Source organism: Pristis pectinata, chromosome 4 (assembly GCF_009764475.1).
Source record: "Pristis pectinata isolate sPriPec2 chromosome 4, sPriPec2.1.pri, whole genome shotgun sequence".
NCBI lineage: Eukaryota > Metazoa > Chordata > Chondrichthyes > Rhinopristiformes > Pristidae > Pristis > Pristis pectinata.
The window spans coordinates 60517251-60544515 of NC_067408.1; the positions used below are offsets into that span (position 1 = coordinate 60517251).

Consider the following 27265-nt stretch of genomic DNA (forward strand, 5'->3'; position numbering starts at 1 on the left):
GAGCCTCCTCCTCCCATGAGCTGTTTACCGCAGGATGTGACAGACTGCAGAGTTTTGATCTGATCCATTGATTGCAAAATCACTCACCTGTCTACCACGTGCAGTTTTTGCGACCTTATTAAGTAGTTTCATCGGGCTGGCACCTCATCAGTTTTAGGGACACTGGTGCTGCTCCCAACATGCTCTTCTGTACTCCACATTGGCCCAGGATCAATCCCCTGGCTTGACAGTAATGGTGGAATGAGGGAAGTGCTGAGCCTTGAGACTACAGATCGTGTTGGTGCTCAGCGTCTCATGGATGCCCAGTTTTGTTCTGTGACATCTGTTCTAAGTCTAGAGCAACAAACAATCTGCTGGAGGAACTCAGTGAGTCAAGCAGCTTCTGTGAGAGGAAAGGAATTGTTGACATTTCGGGTCAAAACCCTGCATCAGGACCCAAAACGTCCACAATTCTTTTCTTCCCACAGATGCTGCTCGATCTGCTGAGTTCCTCCAGCAGGTTATTTGTTGCTCCAGATTCCAGTATCTGCTGTCTCTTGTGTCGTCTCTGTTCTAAGTCTATCTCATTTAGCACAATTGTAGTGTCACACAACACAATGGAGGGTGTCCTCTGTGTGAAGATGTGACTTTGTCTCCACAAGGACTAAGTTGTCACTTCTGCCAGCATTCTCATGGACAGATGCACCTCCCATTGTATGTTAGTGTGGATGAGGTCAAACTGGTTTACTCCTTTTTCTGGTTCTGCGACAGACCCAGTCTGGCAGCTGTGTCATAGCACATAGGACAGTACAGCATAGGAACAGGCCTTCGGCCCACAAAGTTGTGCTGAACTAATTAAGCTAATGACGCCTCATTAAACCAATCCCTTCTGCCTGCACATGGTCCACATCCCTCCATTCCCTGCACATTCATGTGCCTATCTAGGAGCCCCTTAAACACCTCCATCATTTCTGCCTCCACCACCACTCCTGGCAGCGTGTTCCAGGCACCCACCATTTTCTATGTAAAAAAACTTGCCCCGTACATCTCCTTTGAACTTTCCCCCCTCACTTTAAATGCATGCCCTCCAGTATTAGACACTTTGACCCTGAGAAAATGATACTGGCTACCCACTCTAATTTTATAAACTTCTATCAGGTCTCCCCTCAGCCTCTACTGCTCCAGAGAAAACAACCCATTTGTCCAATCTCTCCTTATAGCACATGCCCTCTAATTCAGGCAGCATCCTAGTAAATCTCTTCTGCATCCTCTCCAAAGTCTCCACATCCTTTCTATAATGAGGCAACAAGAATGCAATACAAGACTCCAGATGTGGCCTAACCAGAATTTTAAAAAGCTGCAACATAACTTCCTGACTCTTGAACTTAATGCCTCAAATAATAAAGGCAAGCATGCTGTAGCTTTCTTTACCACGCTTTCAACCTATGCAGCCACTTTCAGGAAGCTATGAAGCTGGACCCCAAGATCCTCTGTACATCAACACTGTTAAGGATCCTGCTGTTAACAGTGTGCTGTCCCTTTACATTTGATCTCCCAAGTGCAACACCTCTCACTTAGCTGGTGTAAACTCCATCTGTCAATCTTCTACACTATCCACAATGCCGCCAATCTTATGTCATCTGCAAACTTGCTAACCCACCGGTTCTTCAGGACCTAGCCAGTTCATTCAGTAGTGGTGCTACTGAAGTCTCCCACCCAGAGTACATTCTATGCCTTTACTTCTTTCACTGCTTCTTCCAACTGTTGTTCAACCTGGAGATGCACTAATTCACCAGCTGAAGGAAGATGGCAAGTGGTAATGAGGAGGAGGTTTCCTTCCCCATGTTTGACCTGAAGTCAAGGGATTTCATATTTCTCACAACATTAGAGGAGGCCATTCAGCCCAGCAAGTCTGTACCAGCTCACTGGTCACATTCTCCCACTTATTTCCTATTCTCTGTCCCCTGCCCGTTAACTGCCCCCCACCCACCCACCCACTCCACACCAATTTTCTGCCATACACCTGCACTATCGGCAATTTAGAGTGGCCAGCTAACCTATAAACTGGATGTCCTTAGGATAAGGGTCCCAAGTCAATATTGAGGATTTGGTTATTCCCTTCCAGCTGTACACCAATGTGCTTCCCCCTCTGGTGGGTCTGCCCCACTTGTGAATCAGGATGTAACAGAGGAATCTGGCACGTTATCTGTGAGGTCTGATTCTGAGAGTAAAACACCACTAATCCAGCACACTCCAGACTTTGGTGGTCCTGGCCCAGCAGATTATCCAGACGATCAGATATCATTCTTTCCATACTCCAACACACTTTTATTTAAGTGAATTAAAAACATTGAAGTGGGTAAATTTAAAGGGAGCCTGGGAACTGGGTCCCCAGAGACTGGAATTTGCCAATGCAGTAAACTCTTGGTATTTATTCATCAGGAATTCTTAAGCATCTGGCAAAAAAAAACTTCCAAGAATATTCGGCAATTTTATAAAATCTTTTTCAAAAAAGTAAATTTGAATTTGGGATGCAGGGCTCCGATGCAAGATTTGTTACGTTTATACACAAGGGCAGTGCAATTGTAGATAAATTAGCAGCAATGTGTTCTATGAAGATTCACATGATAGTGAGTCCAATCGTCAGATTTAACTTTGGTGTTTTACATTAACAGGGTTTAGTCTTAAAATAAAGAACTGCAGTGTAAAGCATTGTTATTTAAAGGAACATTGTTATTTAAAGATGACATAGAGCCCAGCAACTTATAGAAAGCGTCATGCATAGAGTACTAGTGTGTGATGTACTGTAATGCTGCTTTAGAGTAATTCTCATGCAATCAACACCCACCCCACCTCGATGCCGGAGAGCTAAGATTTTACCTGCTGATCCAGGTGCCGAATCATCGGAATGTGCGCTCAGCGGGATAGCGGATTATCAGGGTGTTACTGTACAACTTCTGTCAGGCTGTTGCTTTTCTGTAAGTGTGTGCAGCTTCACACAGCAGCCTCCTGCGGTGGCGAGTAGCAACCCAGCGCCTGGTTGGGGTGTCGGTGCCCGAAGTTTAGGGGAGCTGGTGAAGACCCCGGGAGGCGACAGGAAACATCACGCCCGGTGTCCCGGCTCCAAGCCGGCGCCAGAGCCCTCCCTGTCACTCGGCCCGAGCAGCAGATACTCACACACAGTCCCGCGGCTCCGGCTGCAAGTGGGGTGGGTGGGTGGGGGGCGGTCCGGTCCGGGACACAGCCCAGCCCAGCCCAGCCCAGCCCGGCGACTCGCCTTTTCCCCTCCTATTCACTCCCGGTCTAAGCTCCGAGTGCCCACCGTGTGTCCGGAGAGCGCACACACCCCGGGTCCGACCCGGCCCAGCACAGAGAACCCGCCCGGAGCCGGCTGCAGGGGTGGGGAGGGCAGGAGAGGGAGGGGAGGAGGAGAGGAGAGGGAGGGGAGGAGAGGAGAGGGAGGGGAGGAGAGGAGAGGGAGGGGAGGGGAGGAGAGGGAGGGGAGGGGAGGAGAGGGAGGAGAGGGAGGGGAGGGGAGGAGAGGGAGGGAGGGGAGGAGGGGAGGAGAGGGAGGGAGGGGAGGAGGGGAGGAGAGGGAGGGAGGGGAGGAGGGGAGGAGAGGGAGGGAGGGGAGGAGGGGAGGAGAGGGAGGGAGGGGAGGGAGGGGAGGAGAGGGAGGGAGGGGAGGAGAGGGAGGGAGGGGAGGAGAGGGGGAGGAGAGGGGGGGAGGGGGGGAGAGGGGGAGGGAGGAGGGGGGGAGGGGGGGAGGAGAGGGGGGGAGGGGGGGAGGAGAGGGGGGAGGGGGGGGAGGAGAGGGGGAGGGAGGAGAGGAGGGAGGGAGGGAGGAGAGGGAGGGGAGGGAGGGAGGAGAGGGAGGGGAGGGAGGGAGGGGAGGAGGGAGGGAGGAGGGGAGGAGAGGGAGGGAGGGAGGGGAGGAGAGGGAGGGAGGGGAGGAGAGGGAGGGAGGGGAGGAGGGGAGGAGAGGGAGGGAGGAGAGGGAGGGAGGAGAGGGAGGGAGGGGAGGAGAGGGAGGGAGGAGAGGGAGGGAGGGAGGAGAGGGAGGGAGGAGAGGGAGGGAGGAGAGGGAGGGAGGGAGGGGAGGAGAGGGAGGGAGGGAGGGGAGGAGAGGGAGGGAGGGAGGGGAGGAGAGGGAGGGAGGGAGGGGAGGAGAGGGAGGGAGGGAGGAGAGGGAGGGGAGGGGAGAGAGGGAGGGAGGGGAGGGGAGGGAGGGAGGGGAGGGGAGGAGAGGAGGGGAGGGGAGGAGAGGGAGGGAGGAGATGGAGGGAGGGGAGGAGGGAGGGAGGGAGGGAGAGGGAGGGAGGGGAGGAGAGGGAGGGAGGGAGGGGGAGGAGAGGGAGGGGAGGGAGGGGAGGAGAGGGAGGGAGGGAGGGAGGAGCGGGAGGGAGGGAGAGAGGGAGGGAGGGAGGGAGGAGGGGAGGGGATGGAGGGAGGGAGGGAGGGAGGGGAGGGAGAGGGAGGGGGAGGGGAGGAGGGAGGGAGGGGAGGAGAGGGAGGGAGGGGAGGGGAGGGAGGGAGGGAGGAGAGGGAGGGAGGGAGGAGAGGGAGGGAGGGGAGGAGAGGGAGGAGGGAGGAGAGGGAGGGAGGGGAGGGGGGGAGGAGAGGAGGGGAGGAGAGGGAGGGAGGAGAGGGAGGGAGGGGAGGAGAGAGGGAGGAGAGGGAGGGAGGGAGGGAGAGGGAGGGAGGGGAGGAGAGGGAGGGAGGGGAGGGAGGGAGGAGAGGGAGGGAGGGAGGAGAGGGAGGGAGGAGAGGGAGGAGACGGGAGGGAGGAGACGGAGGAGAGGGTGGGAGGGGAGGGAGGGGGAGGGAGGGAGGGGGATGGGAGGGGAGGGAGGGAGGGGAGGGAGGAGAGGGGAGGGAGGGGAGGGGAGGAGAGGGAGGGAGGGGAGGGGAGGAGAGGGAGGGAGGGGAGGGGAGGAGAGGGAGGGGAGAAGAGGGGGAGGAGGGGAGAAGAGGGAGGGGAGAAGAGGGAGGGGGAGGAGGGGAGGGGAGTAGAGGGAGGGGAGGGGGAGGGAGGGGAGGAGAGGGAGGGGAGGAGAGGGAGGGGAGGGGAGGAGAGGAGGGAGGGGAGGAGAGGGAGGGAGGGGAGGGGAGGGGAGGGAGGGAGGGGAGGGAGGGAGGGAGGAGAGGGAGGGGAGGGGAGGAGAGGGAGGGAGGGGAGGGAGGAGAGGGAGGGAGGGGAGGAAGAGAGGGAGGGGAGGGAGGGATGGATGAATGGAGGAAGAGAGGGAGGGGAGGGAGGGGAGGGGGAGGGGAGGGAGGGAGGGGGGAGGGGAGGGGAGGGAGGGGGAGGAGGGGGAGGGAGGGGGAGGAGGGGGAGGAGGGGAGGGAGGAGGGGGAGGGAGGGGGAGGGGAGGAGGGGGAGGGAGGGGAGGGAGGAGGGGAGGGAGGGTGGGAGGAGGGGGAGGGAGGGTGGGGGGGAGGGAGGAGGAGGGGAGGGAGGAGGGAGGGAGGGAGGAGGAGGAGGGGAGGGAGGAGGAGGGGAGGGAGGAGGAGGGAGGGGAGGGGAGGGAGGAGGAGGGAGGGGAGGAGAGGGAGGGAGGGGAGGAGAGGGAGGGAGGGGAGGAGAGGGGAGGGGAGGGGAGGAGAGGGAGGGAGGGGAGGAGAGGGAGGGAGGGAGGGGAGGAGAGGGAGGGGAGGGGAGAGGGAGGGAGGGGAGGAGAGGGAGGGAGGGGAGGGGAGAGAGGGAGGGGAGGGGAGGAGAGGGAGGGAGGGAGGGAGGAGAGGGAGGGGAGGAGAGAGGGAGGAGGGAGGGAGGAGGAGGGAGGGAGGAGAGGCAGGGAGGGGAGGGAGGAGGAGGGAGGGAGGGAGGAGAGGGATGAGGGAGAGAGGAGAGGAGGGAGGGAGGGAGGAGAGGGAGGAGGGGAGGAGAGGGAGGGAGGGGAGGAGAGGGAGGGAGGGGAGGAGAGGGAGGGGAGGAGGGGAGGGGAGGGGAGGGAGGGGGGGAGGGGAGGGAGGGGGAGGAGGGGGAGGAGGGGGGGAGGGAGGGTGGGGGGAGGGGGAGGGAGGGGGGGAGGGTGGGGGAGGGAGGGGGAGGGAGGGAGGGGGAGGGAGGGGAGGGAGGGGAGGGAGGAGGGAGGGGAGGGAGGGGAGGGAGGAGGGGGGAGGGAGGGAGGAGGAGGAGGGGAGGGAGGGGAGGGAGGAGGAGGGGAGGGAGGGGAGGGAGGAGGGGAGGGAGGGGAGGGAGGAGGAGGGTAGGGAGGGAGGAGGAGGAGGGGAGGGAGGGGAGGGAGGGGGAGGGGAGGGAGGGAGGGGAGGGAGGGGGAGGGAGGGAGGGAGGGGAGGGAGGGGGAGGGGAGGGAGGGAGGGGAGGGAGGGAGGGGAGGGAGGAGGAGGGGAGGGAGGGGAGGGAGGAGGAGAGGGAGGGGAGGGAGGAGGAGAGGGAGGAGGAGAGGGGGGGAGGAGGAGGTGGGGGAGGAGGAGGGGGGGAGGAGGAGGGAGGGGAGAGGAGGGAGGGGGAGAGGAGGAGGGGGAGGGGGAGTAGGAGGGGGGAGGGGGAGGGAGGGGGAAGGAGGAGGGAGATGGAGGTGGGGAGTGGGGGCGAGTGGAGGAGGGGGAGGGGTGAGGGGGAGGGGGAGAGGGGAGGGAGAGAGGGGGAGGGAGAGAGGGGGGGTTGAGGAGGAGGTGGAGGAGGAGGGAGGGGAGTGGGGTGGAGGGGAGGGAGGAGGAGGGGAGTGGGGTGGTGGAGGAGGGGGGTGGAGGAGGAGGGGGGTATTGGTGTATTATTATCACTTGTACCTTGAGAAGGACCCGGAATCTCCCTTGACCATCCTGTTCATGCCTCCCACTATCTTCGGGACTTGTAGGCATGTGGTCCAAGATCTCCCTCCTTCCATGGATTTACTCCTGCCCCCTGGGACTTTCCCCTCCCTTTCAACACATGACCAACAATTGAATTACCTGCGAACTCCTGAATAACAGGTACGATACTGGAAGAGGTCTCTCAGCCATCGGATCCCTGCTAGCTGCCAGCAGGGCAATCCAATCAATCCCACCCCCTCTCCTATTTCCCTGCAGATCTGTAATTATTGTCTCTGACATGGCCATCGATTTCTCTTTGATTCTTTTTGTCATTAGCCAACACCGATTGTCACTCACAGCAGCCAATTACCCTCCTAACCCGCACATGTGGGAGGAAACCGAAGTACCCAGGGGAAACCCATACAGTCACAGGGAGAATGTGCAAACTCCGCATCAACAGCACCCGAGATCAGGATCAAACTGTACAGCAGCAGCACTACCTGTTGCACAACTGTGCCACTAAATCAGGCATATTATGAAGTACCCAGTATTTAGCTTTCTACCACTGGCACCTTCCCTTAGATCTTAATTTATTTAACCTTCCTGCCTATTTGCCTTCATTGGTTGAGGCAAAGATTATAAAACTCAGGAAGTCATGTTGCAGCTTTATAAAACTTTAATTAGGCCACATTTGGAGTATTGTGTGCAGTTCTGGTCACTGCATTACAGGAAGGATGTGCAGGCTTTGGGGAGGGTGCAGAAGAGGGTGCCTGGATTAGAGAGTATGAGCTATAAGGAGAGGTTGGACAAATTTGGGTTGTTTTCTCTGGAGCATCAGAAGCTGAGGGGTGACCTGATGGAATTTTATTAAATTACGAGAAGAATAGAAAGGGCAGATAGTCAGGGTCTTTTTCCCAGGGTGGAAATGTCAAATACTCAAGGGCATAGCTTTACGGTGAGAGGCAGAAAGTTTAAAGGAGATTTACGTGGCAAGTTTTTTTTTTTACGCAGAGAGTTACCACTGGAATGGGCTGCCAGGGGTAGTCGTGGAAGCAGATACAATAGCAACATTTAACGGGCATTTAGACAGACACATGAACAGGCAAGGAATAGAAGGATAAGGTCCATGTGCAGGTAGATGGGATTAGTTAGACTGGCATTATGGTCAGCACAGTCACAGTGGGCCGAATGGGCTGTTCCTATGCTGATGTTCTATGTTCTGATTTATTGGCCAGGTGAAATCTTGTCAAACGCCTCATTTGAGAATATATCACCTTCTCACAGTCTCACCAACCCTCCTCAGTCACACACGTTCCATTGTTATGTCCTTGATTAAACTGTGCCTTCCCAGTGCTCCCACTCTCCCTCAGAAAGAAAGGTTGGCATTCAGGTGGCATTTGTCAGGTTAGGTCTAAAGGACGTCCCAAAGCCTCTTACAGCTAATTAATAACATCTTAAAATATAGTGGAGACACAAAAGACTACAGGTGCTGGCTACTCTGGCCATCTCCCTTCTATCCTTCAGTCCAGATGAAGGGTCTCGACTTGAAATGTCAACTGTCCATTTCCCTCCACAGATGCTGCCTGACCCACTGGGTTCCTCCAGTTGTTTGTTTTTTTTTGCTATTAATGTGAAGTCATTGTTGTAATGCTGGAAATCACAAACTCCAAGAAAAGCAATGAAATAAATGAACAGGTAATCTTGTTGGTTGTAGGGTAAATGTTGGCCAGCCCACCCAGGAGAACCTCCTTACTCTTTCTTGAAGTCTTTCATAGATTGAGCAACCCAATTTCACACGCCATTTGAAAAAAACACTTCCAATGTTGCAGCATTCCACTCTCAGCCTGATTACTGAGTAGATCTTGAATGTTAACTAAGGAAGCATGAGGAAAACGCCCCCAAAAGGCTTTCACTGAAATTAAAAGTTTATTTTGTGCTTTCACCAACAAAAATCCATGTTGAGAGTAAATGTTAACCATGAAAAATTTACACTTTGCTTTTGGAATGCTGCACGTGGCTCCCAGAGCCCACACGTGGACCAGTGGCTGAACTCATCTGTCTGTATGGGTCACCGTGGAGTGACAGTGGTGACAAAATGGAAGACTAAAAATTATGGCAGAAAAATGATCTCCTCTGCATCGCCTCCAACACCTTTCTCATCTTTTGTAAAGGTGTTGCCCAGACAGGAGACAACACCCCAATTGTGGCTGGACCAGTGTCTTATAAAAGTGCACTATGACCTCCTTGTTCTTGTACCCTATGCCTCTATACATAAAGCCCATGAACCCATATACTTCTGTAACTATTCTCTCAGCCTACAACAAACTGTGCACATATATCCACAGAGGATATAGGAAATTTGGTACATCCCCAGTGACCCTCACCAATTTTTACAGATGCAGCATAGAAAGCATCCTATTCAAATGCATCATGGCTTGGTATGGCAACTGCTCTGTCCAAGACCACAAGAAATTGCTAGAGTTGTGAACGCAGCCCAGTTGCGCATGAAAACGCAGCCAGAACGCAATCTGCATGAAAACCAGCCTCCCCTCCATTGACTCTGTCTACACTTCCCACTGCCTTGGGAAAGAAGTCAACATAATCAAGGACCCTTCCCACCCCGGTCATTCTCTCTTCTCCCCCGTTCCATCAAGCAAAAGATACAACAGCTTGAGAACAGGTACCACCAGACTCAAAGTCTTACGGACAGCTTCTATCCCGCTGCTATAAGACTCTTGAACAGGCCTCTTGTATGATAAAGATTAACTCTTGGACCTCTCAATCTACCTTGTCGTGGCCCTTGCACTACTTGTCTACCTGCACTGCACTTTTTAAAAAAATTTTACTTAGAGTGTGGTAACAGGCCCTTCTGGCCCAACGAGTCCGTGCTGCCCATTTTAAACCCAAATTAACCTACCCGTACGTCTTTGCAATGTGGGAGGAAACCGGAGCACCCGGAGGAAACCCACACAGACACGGGAGAACGTACTAACTCCTTACAGACAGCGACGGGAATCGAACCCAGATCGCTGGCGCTGTAATAGCGTCGCACTAACCGCTACGCTACCGTACCGCCCCTTTCTCTGTAACTGTAACACTATATTCTGCATTGTTATTTTTTTCTTTTTGTACTACCTCGATGTAATTATGTACGGAATAATCTGTCTAGATGGCATGCAAACAAAGCTTTTCTCTGTATCCCAGTAAGTGACAATAATAACAATAATAAACCAATTGCCAGATCTCTCCATCCTTGAACCTTCTTCAGCCTGGTTTATATATCCTCCTCTCATTCTTTGGACCAAAATAAATCACTTCACATTTCTCTGCATTAAACTTCATCTGCCACTTCTCTGCCCATTCCCCCAGCCTATCTACATCTCCTTGAAATCTATTACTAACCTCTTTAAAATTCACTTTGCTTCCAAGTTTCGTGGCATTTGGAAACTGTACCTTGTACACCCAAGTCTAAGAAAGAAAAGCAGTTCTGGTTCCAAACACTTGGGAATGCCACTGTACATCACCCTCCAGAGTGCAACACAGCTTTTCACTACTTTGGCAATAAAGAAAATGCTGCGGAAACTCAGCATCTGTGGAGAGAGAAACAGGTTTAACCTTTCAGTCAATGACCTTTCTTCGAAAGTGGGATAAGTTGGAAAATAAGTGAGTTTGAAGTTGCAGAGGAATGTTTTTTCCTAATTTTTATTTCAGATTTCTGAGGTTTTCTTTGTTTTCTTTCACTGCTCTCTGTTTCCCATCAGTCAGTCAGGCTTCTCTCTGTACTTTTATTCCATGGTCTTCAGTGTTGATGACAAGCTCACTACGTGGCACCTTATCAAACACAGTTTGGAAGATTATGCGAGATAAATGTAAGGTGTTGCTGGAGATATAATTAGACAGTCTGTCTGAACCAGTCTGTAAATAATGCAGACCTGGCACTTCTGTGGTGACTGAGTAAATGCTTGTTGGATCTCAGATCACGAAGCTCATATAATCAACATGTACATTCTCAACTCACGGAGCAGTACAAATGTAAACTTGTGCCTGAAATGAAAGTGTGAGGAAGAGGGAGACATTTCCCGTGGGTTGGTTTCGCAAACAAGCCTCAAGCAGTGAGAACTCTGCCCCACGACTGCCAACTTTACACAAAGTATTTGCTCAAAGTTTTTTTCAAATGTTGCAAGCAGACATAATGCAAATGAAGCCAGTTCCCCCTGGATGTAACACCAAGTATCCTGCTTACATTCTGTGACATTAAGGCTGTGCTGTTACTTTGATTTGGTTGTGTTTTATAGAGACTGAAAAAGTTCAAAAGTCGATGTACTCGTTTAACTGAGGTTTTTTTTTTAATAACCAACCAAGAAAACCTGCCAAAACACTCCCAAACCATATCAAAATAAACACTGAAAGACTCAAGTCTGTCTCTGGAGTGGAGTTCGAATGCCTTTAACTTTCTAAACTTCTAATGCAGGAGTTCCATCACTGAGTTCTGTCTGACTGTGTGGCACAGTTGGTGGAGTTGCTGCCTCACAGCGCCAGAGACCCAAGTTCAACCCTGGCCTTAGGTGTTGTCTGTGTGGAGTTTGCATGTTCTCCTCATGACCTCATGAGTATCCCCCCAGATGCTCACATCTCAAAGATATGCAAGTTGGTAGGTTAATTGGCTGCTGTATATTGCCCCTAATGTGTAGATGAGTGGTAGAATCTGGGGGAGAGTTGATGGGAATGTGGGGAGAATAGGTTATAAGGAAAAATTGGCAGGGAAATGCAATTGCTCTGTGAGTTGGCATAGAATTGATGGGCTAAATGGCCTCCATGTTCATATTTCATATGACATAGGAGACAGGAGTGACTGCAGATGCTGGAATCTGTCAACAATTCCTTTCTCCTTCACAGATGCTGCTTGACCCATTGAGTTCCTCCAGCACATTGTTTGAAATAAGAACATATTATTGTAGATGATTGACAGGCTAACAGGAAACAGAGACATGAATAGGTTTTTGTTTGGGCTGGCAAGACGTAATGAGCAGCATGCCATGATTGATGGTGGGGCCTCAACTTTCTATAATTCATAGAAATGACTTGGATAAAGGCACCAAAGGTATGGCTGCTCATTTTATAAATCACACAAAAATGGGTATAAAGTAAGTTGCAATAAGACCTATATCTATATCCTGTGACACTTTACTCTGTACTGATATTGTTTTTACCTGTACTACCTCAATGCACTCTGTACTAACTCAACGTAACTACACTGTGTAATGAATTAACCTGTACAATTGGTATGCAAGACAAGTTTTTCATTGTACCTCGGTACAAGTGACAATAATAAACCAATACCCATACCCTTTGTAGTCTCCTTAAGTGAATAGGTGCAGATCTGTCAAATGGATTATAAAGTGGGAAAGTGTCTTTTTTGGCAGGAAAGATAAAAGAAGCAGATTATCTAAATGGTGAGAGATTGCAGAGCTCTGAGGTGCAGAGGGATCTAGTGTCCTAGTGCATGCTTCACAATAGACCAGTACGTAAGTACAGCAATTAGTAGAGGTCACACAATGTTATCATTTATTGCTAAGGGCACTGAATATAAAAGAAGGGAGGTTATGTTTCAAACATAAAGGGAACTGGTCAAGCTACATCTGAAGTGTACTATGTACTGCATTGGTCTCCTTGTTTAAGGAAAGAAGTTAATGCATTGCGTGCATTTCACAGGAGGTTTACGGTGCAAGATCTGGAATGAGTGAGTTGTTTTAAGAGTAAAGGATGGACAGGCTACGCTTGTGTCCACTGGAATTCAAAAGAGCAAGAGAGAATTTGAGTGAAACATACAAGATCCTGAGGGGCCTTGACAGGGTGGATGTGGAGGGGATGTTTGCTTTTATGGGAGAATCTAGAACTAGGGGGTCACTGTTTAAAAATAAATGGTCACCCGTTTAAGACAGAGATGAGGCAATCTTTTTTCTCTCAGAGGGTCACGACTCTTTGCAACTTTCTTCCTCAGAGGGCAGTGAAAGCAAACTCTGAAATATTTTCAAGACAGAGGTTGGCAGATTCTGATGAGCAAGAGGGTGAGTGGTTAGTGGGGCTGGACAGGAACGTGATTGGGGTTACATGCAGATCAGCTGATCAGCATCAGATCAGCTTTATAAAAGGTGGAGCAGGTTGGAGGGGCTGAGTGGCCAACTCCTGCTCCTGATGCGTACACTTGCAGTACACATAATAGGTAGGGAGGCAGGTTCCCTTTCCTGGGCACTTATCACTTGTGTTTTCAAAAAAACCCACAAAATTTAATGGTTATTTTCCCATTATTAAATTCAGTTTAAAACTGAACAGGATTGAATGCAACTTCAGCTGCGTAAAGGCCACAAACTTCTGCACTATTTAATTTCTCAGCCTTCCGCAGAATGAATGCACACAGATCACATGCATCAGGAGGAACACTCCTTGCTGCAGGTGGCGATCCTGCTGAATGAACTGTCACAACGCTTTCCCTGAAAGAATTGTTACTGCTATTGGTTTATTATTGTCACACGTACCAAGATTCAGTGAAAAGCCTTCAGTTGCATGCCATTCAGTCAGATCATTGCATACATGAGTACACTGAGGTAGTACAAAAGGAAAACAGAACGCAGAATATAGAGACACAAGAGACTGCGGGTGCTGCAATCTGGAGCAAACCACAAAAAGCTGGAGTAACTTAGTGGGTCAGGCAGCATCTACGGAGGGAAATGGACAGTCAACGTTGCAGGTAGACAAAAATAAAGGACCACAACGAGGTAGATTGGGAGAGCAGGAGTTCACTTTTTAGTGTATGAGAGATCCATTCAAGAGTCTGATAACAGGGATAGAAGCCCTTGAGGTCTGAAGAAATCAGTGTCAGGAGTCATGTGGTGGGGAATCCCAGTAGAATGGGGACAAACATGTGGCTATGTTTTGTAAGGAGGGATGTCTGCAAATAAATACATTCCCTGAAGTAAATCTATCAGGCAGTTTCCTGCAGGGATTGTGGCGGACAAAGTTATCTGTGCAAAATCATACTGGTGAAATCATTCAGCCCACGACCTCAACTGCGGTAATATCCAATTCACCAAGCCTTTACCCTCACCTGTATCCTAATCAGCACCTCACGATCCTTTCTTTCAGTCGATTATGGAGTCATACATCATGCAATCAGGCCCCATCATGCAAGATGCCCATCCAAGCTAGTCCCATTTGTTCGCATTTGGCCCATATCCCTCTAAACCTTTCCTATCCATGTACCTGTCCAAATGTATTTTAAATGTTGTTATTGTACCTGCCTCAACCACTTCCCTTGGCAGTTCGTTCCACATATGCCCCACTGTGTAAAAAAAAAAGTTGCCCCTCATGTCATGCAATAGTGAAGGTAGGAATAGGAGGAGATGGCAAATAAATGCGTGGCTAAGAAGTTGGTGCAGGAGGAAGGTTTTAGATTTTTGGATCATTGGGATCTCTTCAGGGGAAGGTGGGACCTGTACAGAGAGGACGGATTACACCCAAACCTGAGGGGATCCTTGCAGCCAGGTTTGCTAGGGTGGTTTGGAGGGTTTAAACTAGTTTGTGAGGGGGATGGGAACCAGAGGAGTAGGTCAGAGGAAGAAGGGGATGGGGAAAAGTCAGATCTAACACGTACAGAAGCTTTGAGGAAGGAGAAGCAGGCTATAAAAGTAGTAAGGCGGATGGGCTAAAGTGCATTTACTTAAATGCAAGAAGCATCAGGAATAAGGGAGATGAACTGAGATTTTGGATAAGTACGTGGGACTACAATATTGTGGCTATCACAGAGACATGGCTGACGTCAGGACAGGAATGGATATTGAATATTCCTGGTTTTCTGTGTTTTAAAAGGGATAGGGAGGGGGCGAGAAGAGGAGGAGGGGTGGCGATACTGGTCAGGGACACTTTTACAGCTGCAGAAAGGGTGGATAATGTAGAAGGATCCTCTATGGAGTCAATATGGGTGGAAGTTAGGAACAACAAAGGAGCAGTTACTCTACTGGGAGCATTCTATAGGCCCGGCCCGGTAGCAGTAGGGATACTGAGGAGCAGATTGGGAGGCAGATTTTGGAGAGATGCAAAAATAACAGGGTTATTACAGTGGGAGACTTCAACTTCCCAAATATTGATTGGCACCTGCTTAATCCCAAAGGTTTAGACAGGGCGGAGTTTGTTAAGTGTGTCCAGGACGAATTCCTGTCACAGTATGTTGACAGGCCGACTAGAGGGAAGCCATATTAGATCTAGTTTTAGGTAATGAACCGGGTCAGGTGACAGATCTCTTGGTGGGTGAGCATTTGGGGGACAGCGACCACTGCTCCATAACCTTTAGCATTGTCATGGACAAGGATAGGAGCAAAGAGGACGGGAAGATATTTAATTGGGGAAAGACGAATTATGAGACTATAAGGCGAGAACTTGGGAGTGTAAATTGGGATGACATTTTTGAAGGGAAATGTACTATGGAGACGTGGTCGATGTTCGGGGATCTCTTGCAGGATGTTAGGGATAAATTTGTCCCGGTGAGGCAGAGAAGGAATGGCAGGGTGAAGGAACCATGGGTGACAAGAGAGGTGGAAAAACTAGTTAGGAAGAAGAAGGCAGCATACATAAGGTGTAAGCAGCAAGGATCAGACAGGGCTCGTGAGGAATATAGAGTAGCAAAGAGGGAACTTAAGAAGGGGCTGAGGAGAGCGAGAAGGGGACATGGAAAGGATTTGGCGAGTAGGGTTAAGGAGAATCCCAAGGCTTTTTGCTCGTACATGAAGAGCAGAAGGATGGCTAGAGTAAAGGTAGATCCGATTAAAGACAAAGGTGGGAAGCTGTGCCTGGAAGCTGTGGAAGTGGGTGAGGTTCTCAATGAATACTTCTCTTCAGTATTCACCAAGGAGAGGGGTCTTGATGATGCTGAGGACAGTGTTGGTAAGGATAATGTTCTAGAGTATGTAGATATCAAGAGAGAGGATGTGTTGGAGCTGTTAGAAAATATTAGGAGAGATAAGTCCCCAGGGCCTGACGGAATATTCCGCAGGCTGCTTCGTGAGGCGAGGGAGGAGATTGCTCAACCGCTGGCTAGGATCTTTGAGTCCTCGTTGTCCACGGGGATGGTACCGGAGGATTGGAGGGTGGCGAATGTTGTCCCCTTACAGACCAGGGAATGTTGTCCAGGGAATTACAGACCAGTGAGCCTTACGTCTGTGGTGGGTAAGCTGCTAGAAAGGATTCTAAAAGATAGGATCTATGATCATTTAGAGAATCATGGACTGATTAGGGACAGCCAGCATGGATTTGTGAAGGGAAGATCTTGCCTCACTAGCCTGATAGGGTTCTTTGAGGAGGTGATCAGGAAGATTGATGAGGGTAGTGCAGTGGATGTGGTCTACATGGATTTTAGTAAGGCTTCTGACAAGGTTCTGCATGGTAGGCTTCTTCAGAAGGTCAGAGGTCAAGGGATCCAGGGAGGCTTGGCCATGTGGATTCAGAATTGGCTTGCCTGTAGAAAGCAGAGGGTTGTGGTGGAGGGAGTGCATTCAGATTGGAGGTCTGTGACTAGTGGTGTCCCACAAGGATCGGTTCTGGGACCTCTACTTTTTGTGATATTTATTAATGACTTGGATGAGGGGGTGGAAGGGTGGGTTAGCAAGTTTGCAGGTGACACAAAGATCGGTGGTGGGGGGCTGTCGAAGCTGACAGAGGGATATTGATAGGATGCAGTGCTGGGCTGTCAAGTGGCAGATGGAGTTCGATCCAGAGAAGTGTGAGGTGGTACACTTTGGAATGACAAATTCCAAGGCGAAATACAAGGTAAATGGCAGGATTCTGGGCAGTGTAGAGGAGCAGAGGGATCTGGGGGTTCATATCCACAGATCACTGAAAGTTGCTACACAGGTATATAGGGTAGTTAAGAAAGCTTATGGGATGTTAGCTTTCATAAGTTGTGGGATCAAGTTTAAGAGCCGCGAAGTAATGATGCAGCTTTACAAAACTCTAGTTAGACCACACTTAGAGTACTGTGTCCAGTTCTGGTCTCCTCATTATAGGAAGGATGTGGAGGCGTTGGAAAGGTGCAGAGGAGATTTACCAGGATGCTGCCTGGATTAGAGAGTATGGATTATGAGGAGACACTAAAGGAGCTAGGGCTTTACTCATTGGAGAGAAGGAGGATGAGGGGAGACATGATAGAGGTATACAAAATATTAGGAGGAATAGATAGAGTGGACAGCCAGCGCCTCTTTCCTGGGGCATGGCTTTCAGGTAATGGGGGGGGTGGGGATGGAGTTCAAGGGAGATGTCAGAGGGAGGTGGGAGGTTTTTCACCCAGAGAGTGGTTGGTGCCTGGAATGCTGGTGGAGGCTGATACTTTGGTCAAGTTCAAGAGATTGTTAGATAAGCATATGGAGGAATTTAAGATAGAGGGATATGTGGGAGGAAGGGGTTAGATAGTCTTAGGAGTGGTTTGAAGGTTGGCACGATATGGTGGGCCGAAGGGCCTGTATTGTTCTATGGTATGTCCCTTTTAAATCTGTCCCCTCTCACCTTAAACCTATGCCCTCTAGTTCTTGTTTCCCCTACCCTGGGGAAAAGACTGTGTGCATTCACCCTATCTATGCTATTCATGATTTTATACCCCTCTTTGAGGTCACCTCTCAGTCTCCTATGCTGCAAGGAATAAAGACCAAGCCTGCCCAACCTTTCCCTATTACTCAGTCCCTCCAGTCCTGGCAACATCCTCGTAAATCTCCTCTGCACTCTTTCCAGCTTAATGGCACCTTTCCTATAGCAGGGTGACCAAAACGGAACACAACACTGCAACTGTGGCAACACCAACACTTTGTACAACTGCAACACATATTTGTAAAGTAAACACAGGAAATAAGAAACCAAATAAAAACCGACCTGCCTCTCTCCCACCCCTCTACATACCAGAAATCTTTCCTGTTCCCTCTCAGTCCTGATGCAGGGTCTCAACCCGAAACATCAGCTCACACCTTTTACCTCCACAGACACTGCCTGACTTGCTGAGTTCTCCTAGCATTCTGTTTGTTGTTAAACCAAAGAGCTTATTGTCCACTGTAAGTGGCAGGAAAAGTTGGAAAGGTTGTTAAAAGGTCCTGGCCTTCAGTGTTAGAATTCTGCGATATTTTTAGAGGGATGTTTTGGTACTGTAAGAGATCTTGCATCGTCCCACCTGCAGTGTCATCTGTTTCCCTGCTGGGATAAGTGAGTGAGTGCAGTCTGATATCCAACTTACAACTTTCTTTCACAGAGTCATGGAAAACAGGCCCTTCGGCGCACCAACTCTGCACTTCCATCAACCACCCATTTACACTCATCCTGCACTAATTCCATAGAACCATACAGCACAAAACAGGCCCTTCAGCCCACCACGTTGTGCCGTCCATCAAACCACCCTCACACTACCTAACCCTTTCCTCCCGCATATCCCTCTATCTCACATTCCTCCATATGCCTATCCAACAAACTCTTGAACCTGTCCAATGTATCTGCCTCCACCACCACCCCAGGCAGTGCATTCCATGCACCAACCACTCTTTGGGTGAAAAACCTCCCCCTGACATCTCCCCTGAACCTCCCACCCATAACCTTAAAGCCATGCCCTCTCGTCTTGAGCATTGGTGCCCTGGGAAGGAGGCGCTGACTGTCTACTCTATCTATTCCTCTCAATATTTTATATACCTCTATCGTGTCTCCTCTCATCCTCCTCCTCTCCAATGAGTAAAGCCCTAGCACCTTAAGCCTCTCCTTATATTTTATACACTCTAATCCAGGCAGCATCCTGGTAAATCTCCTCTGCACCCTCTCCAACGCCTCCATATCCTTCCTATAATGTGGCGACCAGAACCGAACACAGTACTCTAAGTGTGGTCTAACTAGAGTTTTGCAACGCTGCAACATCACTTCACGGCTCTTAAACTCAATCTCACGATTTATGAAAGCTAACATCCCATAGGCCTTCTTAACTGCTCTAGCCACCTGTGAGGCAACTTTCAGTGAACTGTGAATACAAATCCCCAGATCCCTCTGCTCCTCTACACTGCCAAGTACCTTGCTATTTACCCTGTACTCTGCCTGGAGTTTGTCCTTCCAAAGTGTACCACCTCACACTTCTCCAGATTGAAGTCCATCTGCCACTTCTCAGCCCAGCTCTGCATCCTATCAATATCCCTCTGTAAGCTCCGACAGCCCTCCACACTATCCACAGCACCGCCTATCTTAGTGTGGTCCGCAAACTTACTAACCCAGCCTTCCACCCCCTCATCTAAGTCATCTATAAATATCACAAAAAGTAGAGGTCCCAGAACCGATCCCTGCGGGACACCACTAGTCACTACCCTCCAATCCGAGGGCACTCCCTCCACCACAACCCTCTGCTTTCTACAGGCAAGCCAATTCCTAATCCACACAGCCAAGCTTCCCTGGATCCCTTGGCCTCTGACCTTCTGAAGAAGCCTACCATGAGGAACCTTATAAAACGCCTTACTAAAAATCCATATAGACCACATCCACCCGCACTACCCTCATCAATCTTCCTCGTCACCTCCTCAAAGAACTCTATCAGGCTTGTGAGGCAAGATCTTCCCTTCACAAAGCCATGCTGGCTGTCCCTAATCAGTCCATGATTCTCTAGGTGTTCATAGATCCTATCCCTTAGAATCCTTTCTAACAGCTTACCCACCACAGACGTGACACTCACCAGTCTGTAATTGCCTGGACTATCCCTACTACCTTTTTTGAACAAGGGGACAACATTCGCCACCCTCCAATCCTCCGGCACCATCCCCGTGGACAACGAGGACTCAAAGATCCTTACCAGCGGTACAACAATCTCCCTCGCCTCTCGAAGCAGCCTGGGGAATATCCTGTCAGGCCCCGGAGATTTGTCTGTCTTGATATTATTTAACAACTTCAACACATCCTCTCTCTTGATATCTACAACCTCGAGAACATTACCCTTACCAGCACTCCCTTCCGCGTCATCAAGACCCCTCTCCTTGGTGAATACTGAAGAGAAGTATTCATTGAGAACTTCTCACACTTCTGCTGCCTCCAGGCACATTCTCCCACCTTTGTCTTTAATCAGACCTACCTTTACCATAACCATCCTCCTACCCTTCACGTACGTGAAAAAGGCCTTGGGATTTTCCTTAACCCGACTAGCCAACGCCTTTTCATGTCCCCTTCTAGCTCTCCTCAGCCCTTTCTTAAGTTCCTTCCTCGCTACTCTATATTCCTCACGGGCCTTGTCTGAACCTTGCTGCTTATACCTTATGTATGCTACCTTCTTCTCCCTAACTAGTCGTTCCACCTCTCTCGTCACCCACTGTTCCTTCACCCTGCCATTCCTTCTCTGCCTCACCGGGACACATCTATCCCTAACATCCTGCATAAGATCCCTGAACATCGACCACATCTCCATAGTACATTTCCCTTCAAAAAGGACATCCCAATTTACACTCCCAAGTTCTCTCCTTATAGCCTCATAGTTCGCCCTTCCCCAATTAAATATCTTCTTGTCCCCTCTGCACCTGTCCCTGTCCATGACAATTTTAAAGATTATGGAACAATGGTCACTGTCCCCCAAATGCTCACCCACCAATAGATCCTTCACCTGTCCCGGTTCATTTCCTAAAACTAGATCTAGCATGGCATTCCCTCTAGTCGGCCTGTCGACATACTGCGTCACATTTAACAAATTCCGTCCCATCTAAACCTTTGGCACTAAGCAGGTTCCAGTCTATCTTTGGGAAGTTGAAGTCTCCCATTTTAACAACCCTGTTATTTTTGCTTCTGTCCAAACACTGCCTGCCAATCTGCACCTCTATATCTCTACTGCTACCAGGGGGCCTACAGAATACTCCTAGTAGAGTAACTGCTCCTTTCTTGTTCCTTACTTCCACCCATACGGACTCTAGAGATGATCCTTCTATAACATCCATCCTTTCCGCAGCTGTAACAGTGTTCCTGACCAGTATCGCCACCCTCCTCCTCTTCCTCCCCCCTTCCCTTCCATTTCATTCTCCTCACACTCCCATCAAATCCCATCACTCACCTACACACCAGGGGCAATTTACAGGGACTAATTAACCTACCAACCCCGCACGTCTTTGGGATGTGGGAGGAAACCAGAGCATCCGGGGGAAATCCACACGGAAGAACCTGCAAACACCACACAGACAGCACCCGAGGTCAGGACTGAACCGGGTCACTGGAGCTGTGAGGCAGTGGCTCATCCAGCTGCTCTACTATGCCACACCTGAACGACATCCACCAACCTTTGATAAACGCATATTCCCTTAAACCCACAAAAGCATGTCAAGGACATACCAAAGGAGGCTTTAGTAGAGATGGATAAAATCTTGATCACAAAGGTGGATTTTACAGAAGACAGTGAGGTGAGTTCCCAAAAACATTCAACGCCAGCTTTCAAAGTACTCTACACGGAACAAACATCCATTGATCTCTCTGTTTGTAAATGAAAATCTTAAAACCACATTCAATCTTTTGGGGTTCAAGTACGTGGTTCCCTAAAGTGCAACACAGCTAGATAGGTGATGAAGAAGAACGCATACGGCATGCTTGCCTCATAGCTTGGGGCACAGAATATAAGAGTTGGGACATTATGTTGAAACTTTACAAAATACTGGTTTGACCGCACTCAGATTATTGTGTCACCACACTATAGGAAGGATGTGATTGCGATGGAGAGAGTGCAGAGGAGATTCACCAGGATGTTGCCTGGATTGGAGGACTTTAGTTATGGGGAGAGATTGGATAGGCTGGGCTTGTTTTCCCTGGAGTGAAGGAGGCTGAGGGGGGACCTGATAGACATGCATAAGATTATGAAAGGCACAAATAGGGACGACAGTCAGAATCATTTCCCCATGGTAGGGGTATCAAAACAAGAAGGCATGGGTTTAGGGTGAAAGAAAGGAGATTTAAAGGGGATAAGTTTTTGTTTTACACAGACTGGTTGATATCTGGAACACGCTGCCAGAGGAGTTATAGAGTAATACAGCAACAAAATACGCCCTTCCGCCCAACACGTCCATACCAACCAAGATACTCATCTAAGCTAGTCCCATTTGTCTGCATTTGGCCCATATCCCTCTCAACCCTTCCAATCCACGTACCTGTCTAAATGTCTTTTAAGGAGGTGGTGGAATCAAATACAATCACTACATCTAATAGGCATTTAGAGATACACATGAATAGACAAGGCATAGAAGGATACAGTCCTAATGCAGACAAATGGGATTGGTGTAGATGGGTGAAAAGGTCGTCAAAGGGCCAACTTCTGTGCTGTACCACTCCATGAATCTCTGCACCATCTGATGGCTGAGACCTCAGAAAGGTGAGGGGAAGTATATCCTCTCACCCTGGAATCTGCCTCATGGACTCAAGTGCAAAATAGATAAACAGGTGTTGTGGAAAGGAAGCATTTACACATGGATTCCTGAATGCTGTTATTATAATGCAGGACTGCTTTAAGCCACAACTATGACCTCAGCAAATTGGTAAATTGTTTATTATTGTCTAATGTACTGTGGTACAGTGGAAAACTTTGTTTTGCATGCCATCCATACAGATCATTTCATCACATCAGTACATTGAGGTAGTACAAGGGAAAAGCAATAACAGAGTGCAGAATAAAGTGTTACAGTTACAGAAAGTGCAGTGCAGGCAGACAAAAAGGTGCAAAGCCATGACAAGGTAGATTGTGAAGTCAAGAGTCCATCTTATCGTACAAGGGCACCATTCAATAGTCTTACCAACAGCAGGATAGGTGTCCTTGAGCCTGGCGGTACATGCTTTCAGGCTTTTTGTATCTTCTGCCCGATGAGAGGGGGGAGAAGAGAGAATATCCAGGATGGGTAGGGTCTTTGATGATGTTGGCTGTTTTACCCAGTGTAGACAGAGTCCATGGAGGGGAGGCTGGTTTCCGTGATGTGCTGGGCTGTGTCCACAACTCTCTGCAGATTCTTGCAGTCCCGGGCAGAGCAGTTGCCGTACCAAGCCATGATGTATCTACACTCCGTATAAAAAAAACTTACCCTCAGATCCCCTTTAAAACTCCTTTCTCTCACCTTAAACCCATGGCCTCTTGTTTTTCAAACTCCTGCCATGGGAAAGAGATTCTGACTATCTTCTCTATCTCTGCCTTTCATAATCTACTAGGTCACCACTCAGTCTCCTTTGCTCCAGGGAAAACAAGCCCAGCCTATCAAACCTCTCCCCACAACTAAAATCCTCCAATCCAGGCAACATCCTGGTGAATCTCCTCAGCACTCTCTCCCGCATTACCAAATCCACCAATGATCCACTAAAGGACAAAACAAGGGTGAATGTGCAAGCTTGAACACAGTCAGCAGGAAAAGAATAACAGACAAGTGCAGACAAGTGGACAAGTACCTCACTGGTTTCAGTGCTGAGGGACCCACCTCCTCTCTTGCCTGCACCAACTTATACTGAGGAATAAATCATGGTTGCAATGTGGAAGAACCCCTTGGTTCCCCAACACATGCAGCAAGTCACCACCAGCAGCAGCACAAGCAGCATCCATCACTGATAGATCCAGTGGGGACAGATGTGGGAAAATTGCTGGAAAAACAACTGCTCTTTACTTTAAGGACTAAGGTTCACCGACCAATCAGTGAAGAAAGAACACAGCATCATCTTGTGCATTACTCTGGTGTCTTGCACAGCAGCCTTTCTACACAAGTCAACAGGGCTGGTGTTATGAAGAACAGTATAATCATTAAAGGTATTATGACGTTGTCATGCAATGTACCAGAGGTGTCCCTGACACACTGCTCACAGGCACTGGACGTCCCCCTTTAGCTCTGAAACATCAGACACACCTGACAGCTCAGGGACAGTAGACATACCAGCTACCCCTGACAGCGTATACACTCACCGAAACTGGCAATGGCACTGGCACAGTGCACACATACATCCACTGACACTGACAGAATGCACAGACACAAACATCCACTGACACTTGCATGGTGTACGCATACACTCATTGAATCTGGCACAGTGCATATATACACAAACACACACACACACACACTGACACTGTCAGTGTGCATGCTTACTGATACTGGCACAGCATGCACACGCACCCATTGACACTGGCACAGTGCACACACACACCCACCAACACTGGCCCAGTGCACACACACCAACCAACACTGGCCCAGTGCACACACACACACCCACCAACACTGGCACAGTGCACACACACCCATCAACATTGGCACAGTGCACACACACCCACCTACATTGGTGCCCTCTCTCCCTGACACATCAGTCCTACCTCATAACACAGTGTGAGTGACAGCAGAACTGGGCAGTGAATGCAGGACGTGTCCCTACCTTGGGTCAGTTGTGTGGGCTCCTTCACCAGAAATCCATCCATGGTGCAGCAGTTCCCGCATGGGTGCAGCTTGATCACCCCCTGTTCATTCTCGATGTAACAGTGTTCCGCTGCCACATCCAGCCCTTGTATTATAATATCCTGTGGAACAGCAGCATCTTCAGTGCCAATCCTCGTCTTGCCTGAGGAACAAACACAAACCTTTACCTTGGTGGCAATTGGATTGAAGTGTCCTCAGTGCCAAATTGGAGCATCCAAATTCCTCAGACCCCTCTTTCAAGTCACTCAGAACTTACAGCACAAGAAGCCGCAGCCCATGAGCTCTCTCGATGAATGGTGATCAGCAGTCGGTAAGGTGGCGCAGCTGGTAGAGCCACTGCCTCACAGCTCCAGCGACCTGGGTTCAGTCCTGACCTCGGGCGCTGACTGCTGGTGTTAGGTGCCTGTTACCCCTTAGAGGACCTGTTGTGCAACAGAGTTCACTGTGGTGCTGAGCACAGGCCCCACACTGCTGGGTTAGAACTTCCTCGGAAACAAGTGTAGATTAATCACTTCACTGGCTCTGGCAAACTTCAAGTGCTGACATTCCACATATCATTCCCCACCACAGTCTAGTGTAAACACTGGTCACAGGCCATCAGTTAATGTAATGGGAGGGGGAGGTGTGATGTGGGAGGGGAAGAAGGGAATGAAATGGAGAGGGGAGGAGAGGGGAGAAGGGGGGGGGAGGAGGGGAGTGGAGGGGGAGATTTGCCTTGCCACTTTCAGGGAGCTATGGACTTGGACCACAAGATCCCTCTGTCCATCAATGCTGTTAAGGTCTGGCCAATTAACTGTATACTTTCCCCTTACATTTGACCTCCCAAAGTGCAACACCTCATATTTACCCAGATTAAACTCCATCTGCTATTTCTCCACCCATATCTGTAACTGATTAATATCCTGCTGTATCCTTTGACAACCTTCTTCACTGTCCATAACTCCACCAATCTGTGTCATCTGCAAATTTATTAGCGGGCATATTAAGCCAGCAAGAATAACACCCTTCCACCACTACCCCCTGCCTTCTATGGGCAAGCCAATTATTAATCTAAACTACCAAGTCACTGTGGATCCAAGCATCTTAATCTTCTGGATGAGCCTAATATAAGGGATCTTATAAATTGCCTTACTGAAGTCCATGTAGACAACATCCACTGCCTTGGTCACCTTCTCAAAAGACTCAATCGTTTGTAAAACATGACCTGCCCTACACAAAGCCATTCTGACTGTCCCTAATCAGGGTACAGTTTTCCAAATGTGTGTAAGAGTCCTCTCCAATGGATTTAATCCTACTTACCAAGGACATTTCATGGCCCCTATTGGCTTGAGTTCTTTCCTGTTTTCTTTATATTCCTCAAGGGCCCTATCTGATTTTAGCTTCCTAAACCTTACATATTCTTCCTTTCTCTTTTTGACTAATTTCACCACCTCTGTCATCATCCAATTACCTTGCCATCCTTGACCTTCCTTCTTACTGGAACATACTTATACTGTACTCTGATCAGTTGATGTCAGATGTGGACTTTCCCAATAACAGCTGCTCCCAATTTACTCCCCCAACTCCTGTCTAACAATGTTTTTTTGCACCTTCTCCAGTCTAATGACATCTACTCCAAACATGGTAGAGACCACAGCTCTGTCTTCAGTGCACACCAGGCCAACAATCATGGTGGCCCTCTCGTACCTTCATTAATAGGGAGGAGAGTGATGGCAATGCTCAGCCGGCCACGCCCCAGACTCACGAGGTGGGGTCTCTCCGATTGCATCTTCAACCCTTTTCCAATGTCGATAATGTCCAGTGAGGTGCTCTGTAAATGAACCAAACCCAGCGTCACTCCCACTGCAAAGGAAGACCTGCACTTCCCTCTTGCCTTTATGTTCTGTGTGTTGTCTGTAACCTATGTGCATGTGATGCTGCTGCAAGCAAGGTTTTTCACTGTACCTGCACTTCACCGTACTTGTACACATGACAATAAACTCAAATTGATTTGACTCTGCTGTCTACAGTACAGGATCTTTGGTGAAGCTTGAGTGGTAGGGCAAGAAATTAGCCATTTAAACACCATGGGCTTTCCAAGAAAACGACAGTTGAAGCCTATCATTATTCAATGTTATTCTGCCTTGGGCACCTCTTTAAACTGTGGTTCTTGTTCATGGTGTGATTCTCAACACCAGGCACTCACTTTCAGCATCCCCAGATATTCCTTGGCCCCTCCTTTTCTTCCGATACTTTCTCATCTTCGGACTTCCCTGTTTCCTGCAAATTTTTGAGAACACATGAATGTTTTGGTTACAGATCCAGACAATGGAAAGAATGCAGAACTGGAAACCATTCAGCACCTTATAAACCATCCTCATGTAGCAAGCAAGCCAAGTAAATTTCTCTTTTTCAAGTATACATCAACTTCCCTTTTGAAATGTATTGTTGAATCATTCTCTGCCACATTTTCAAGAAAATCTGCAATGCACTAAATGCATGGCTAAGCAAAGCAAACTATCTTAAATCTGGTCACTAACCTTCCCGTTAATGGAAGCACCTTCTCTCTATCTGCTCCAACAAAACGGGCAGCACAGTGGTGCAGCTAGTAGAGCTGCTGCCTTGCAGCATCAGAGACCCGGGTTTGATCCTGACCTCGGGTGCTGTCTGTCTGGAGTTTGCATTCTCTCTCACGTCCGGGTGCTCTGGTTTCCTCCCACATCCCAAAGACGTGCGTGTTGGGATTAATTGGCTATTGTAAATTGTCCCTTAGTCTGTGGGTGAGTGGTAGAATCTGAGGGGAGTTGATGGGAATGTGGGGAGAATAAAATGGGATTAGTGTAGGGTTACTTTTAATGGGTGGTTGATGGTTGGCACAGGCTCAGTGCATCGGAGGGCCTGTTTCTGTGCTTATAGATTCATAGATGCATAGAGTTATACAGCACGGAAACAGCACCTCGGCCCAACTCATCCAGGCCGAACAAGATGCCTATCACCGCTAATGCCATTCACATTGGCCCATGTCCCTCTGAATCCATGTACCTGTCCAAATGTCTTTTAACACTGTAATTGTACCCATCTCTACCACCTCCTCT

General features: G+C 49.3%; 1 protein-coding gene across 5 annotated transcripts in view; it reads right to left on the minus strand.

The window, feature by feature from the left end:
• phldb2b (pleckstrin homology-like domain, family B, member 2b) overlaps positions 1-27265 on the minus strand; it is a 185953-nt gene that overhangs the window by 121713 nt on the left and 36975 nt on the right. For 4 of the 5 annotated variants that reach the window (XM_052013321.1, XM_052013323.1, XM_052013324.1 and 1 more), the window contains exons 3-5: positions 26377-26450; positions 25878-26001; positions 24151-24333 (exon numbers count right to left, since the gene is read on the minus strand). In XM_052013321.1, the coding sequence (XP_051869281.1) occupies positions 24151-24333; positions 25878-26001; positions 26377-26385 (316 nt within the window). In that variant the 5' untranslated portion in view covers positions 26386-26450. Of the gene's footprint in view, positions 1-2859; positions 3365-24150; positions 24334-25877; positions 26002-26376; positions 26451-27265 lie in introns of those variants that run through there. The other variant, XM_052013325.1, reaches the window with a different exon arrangement.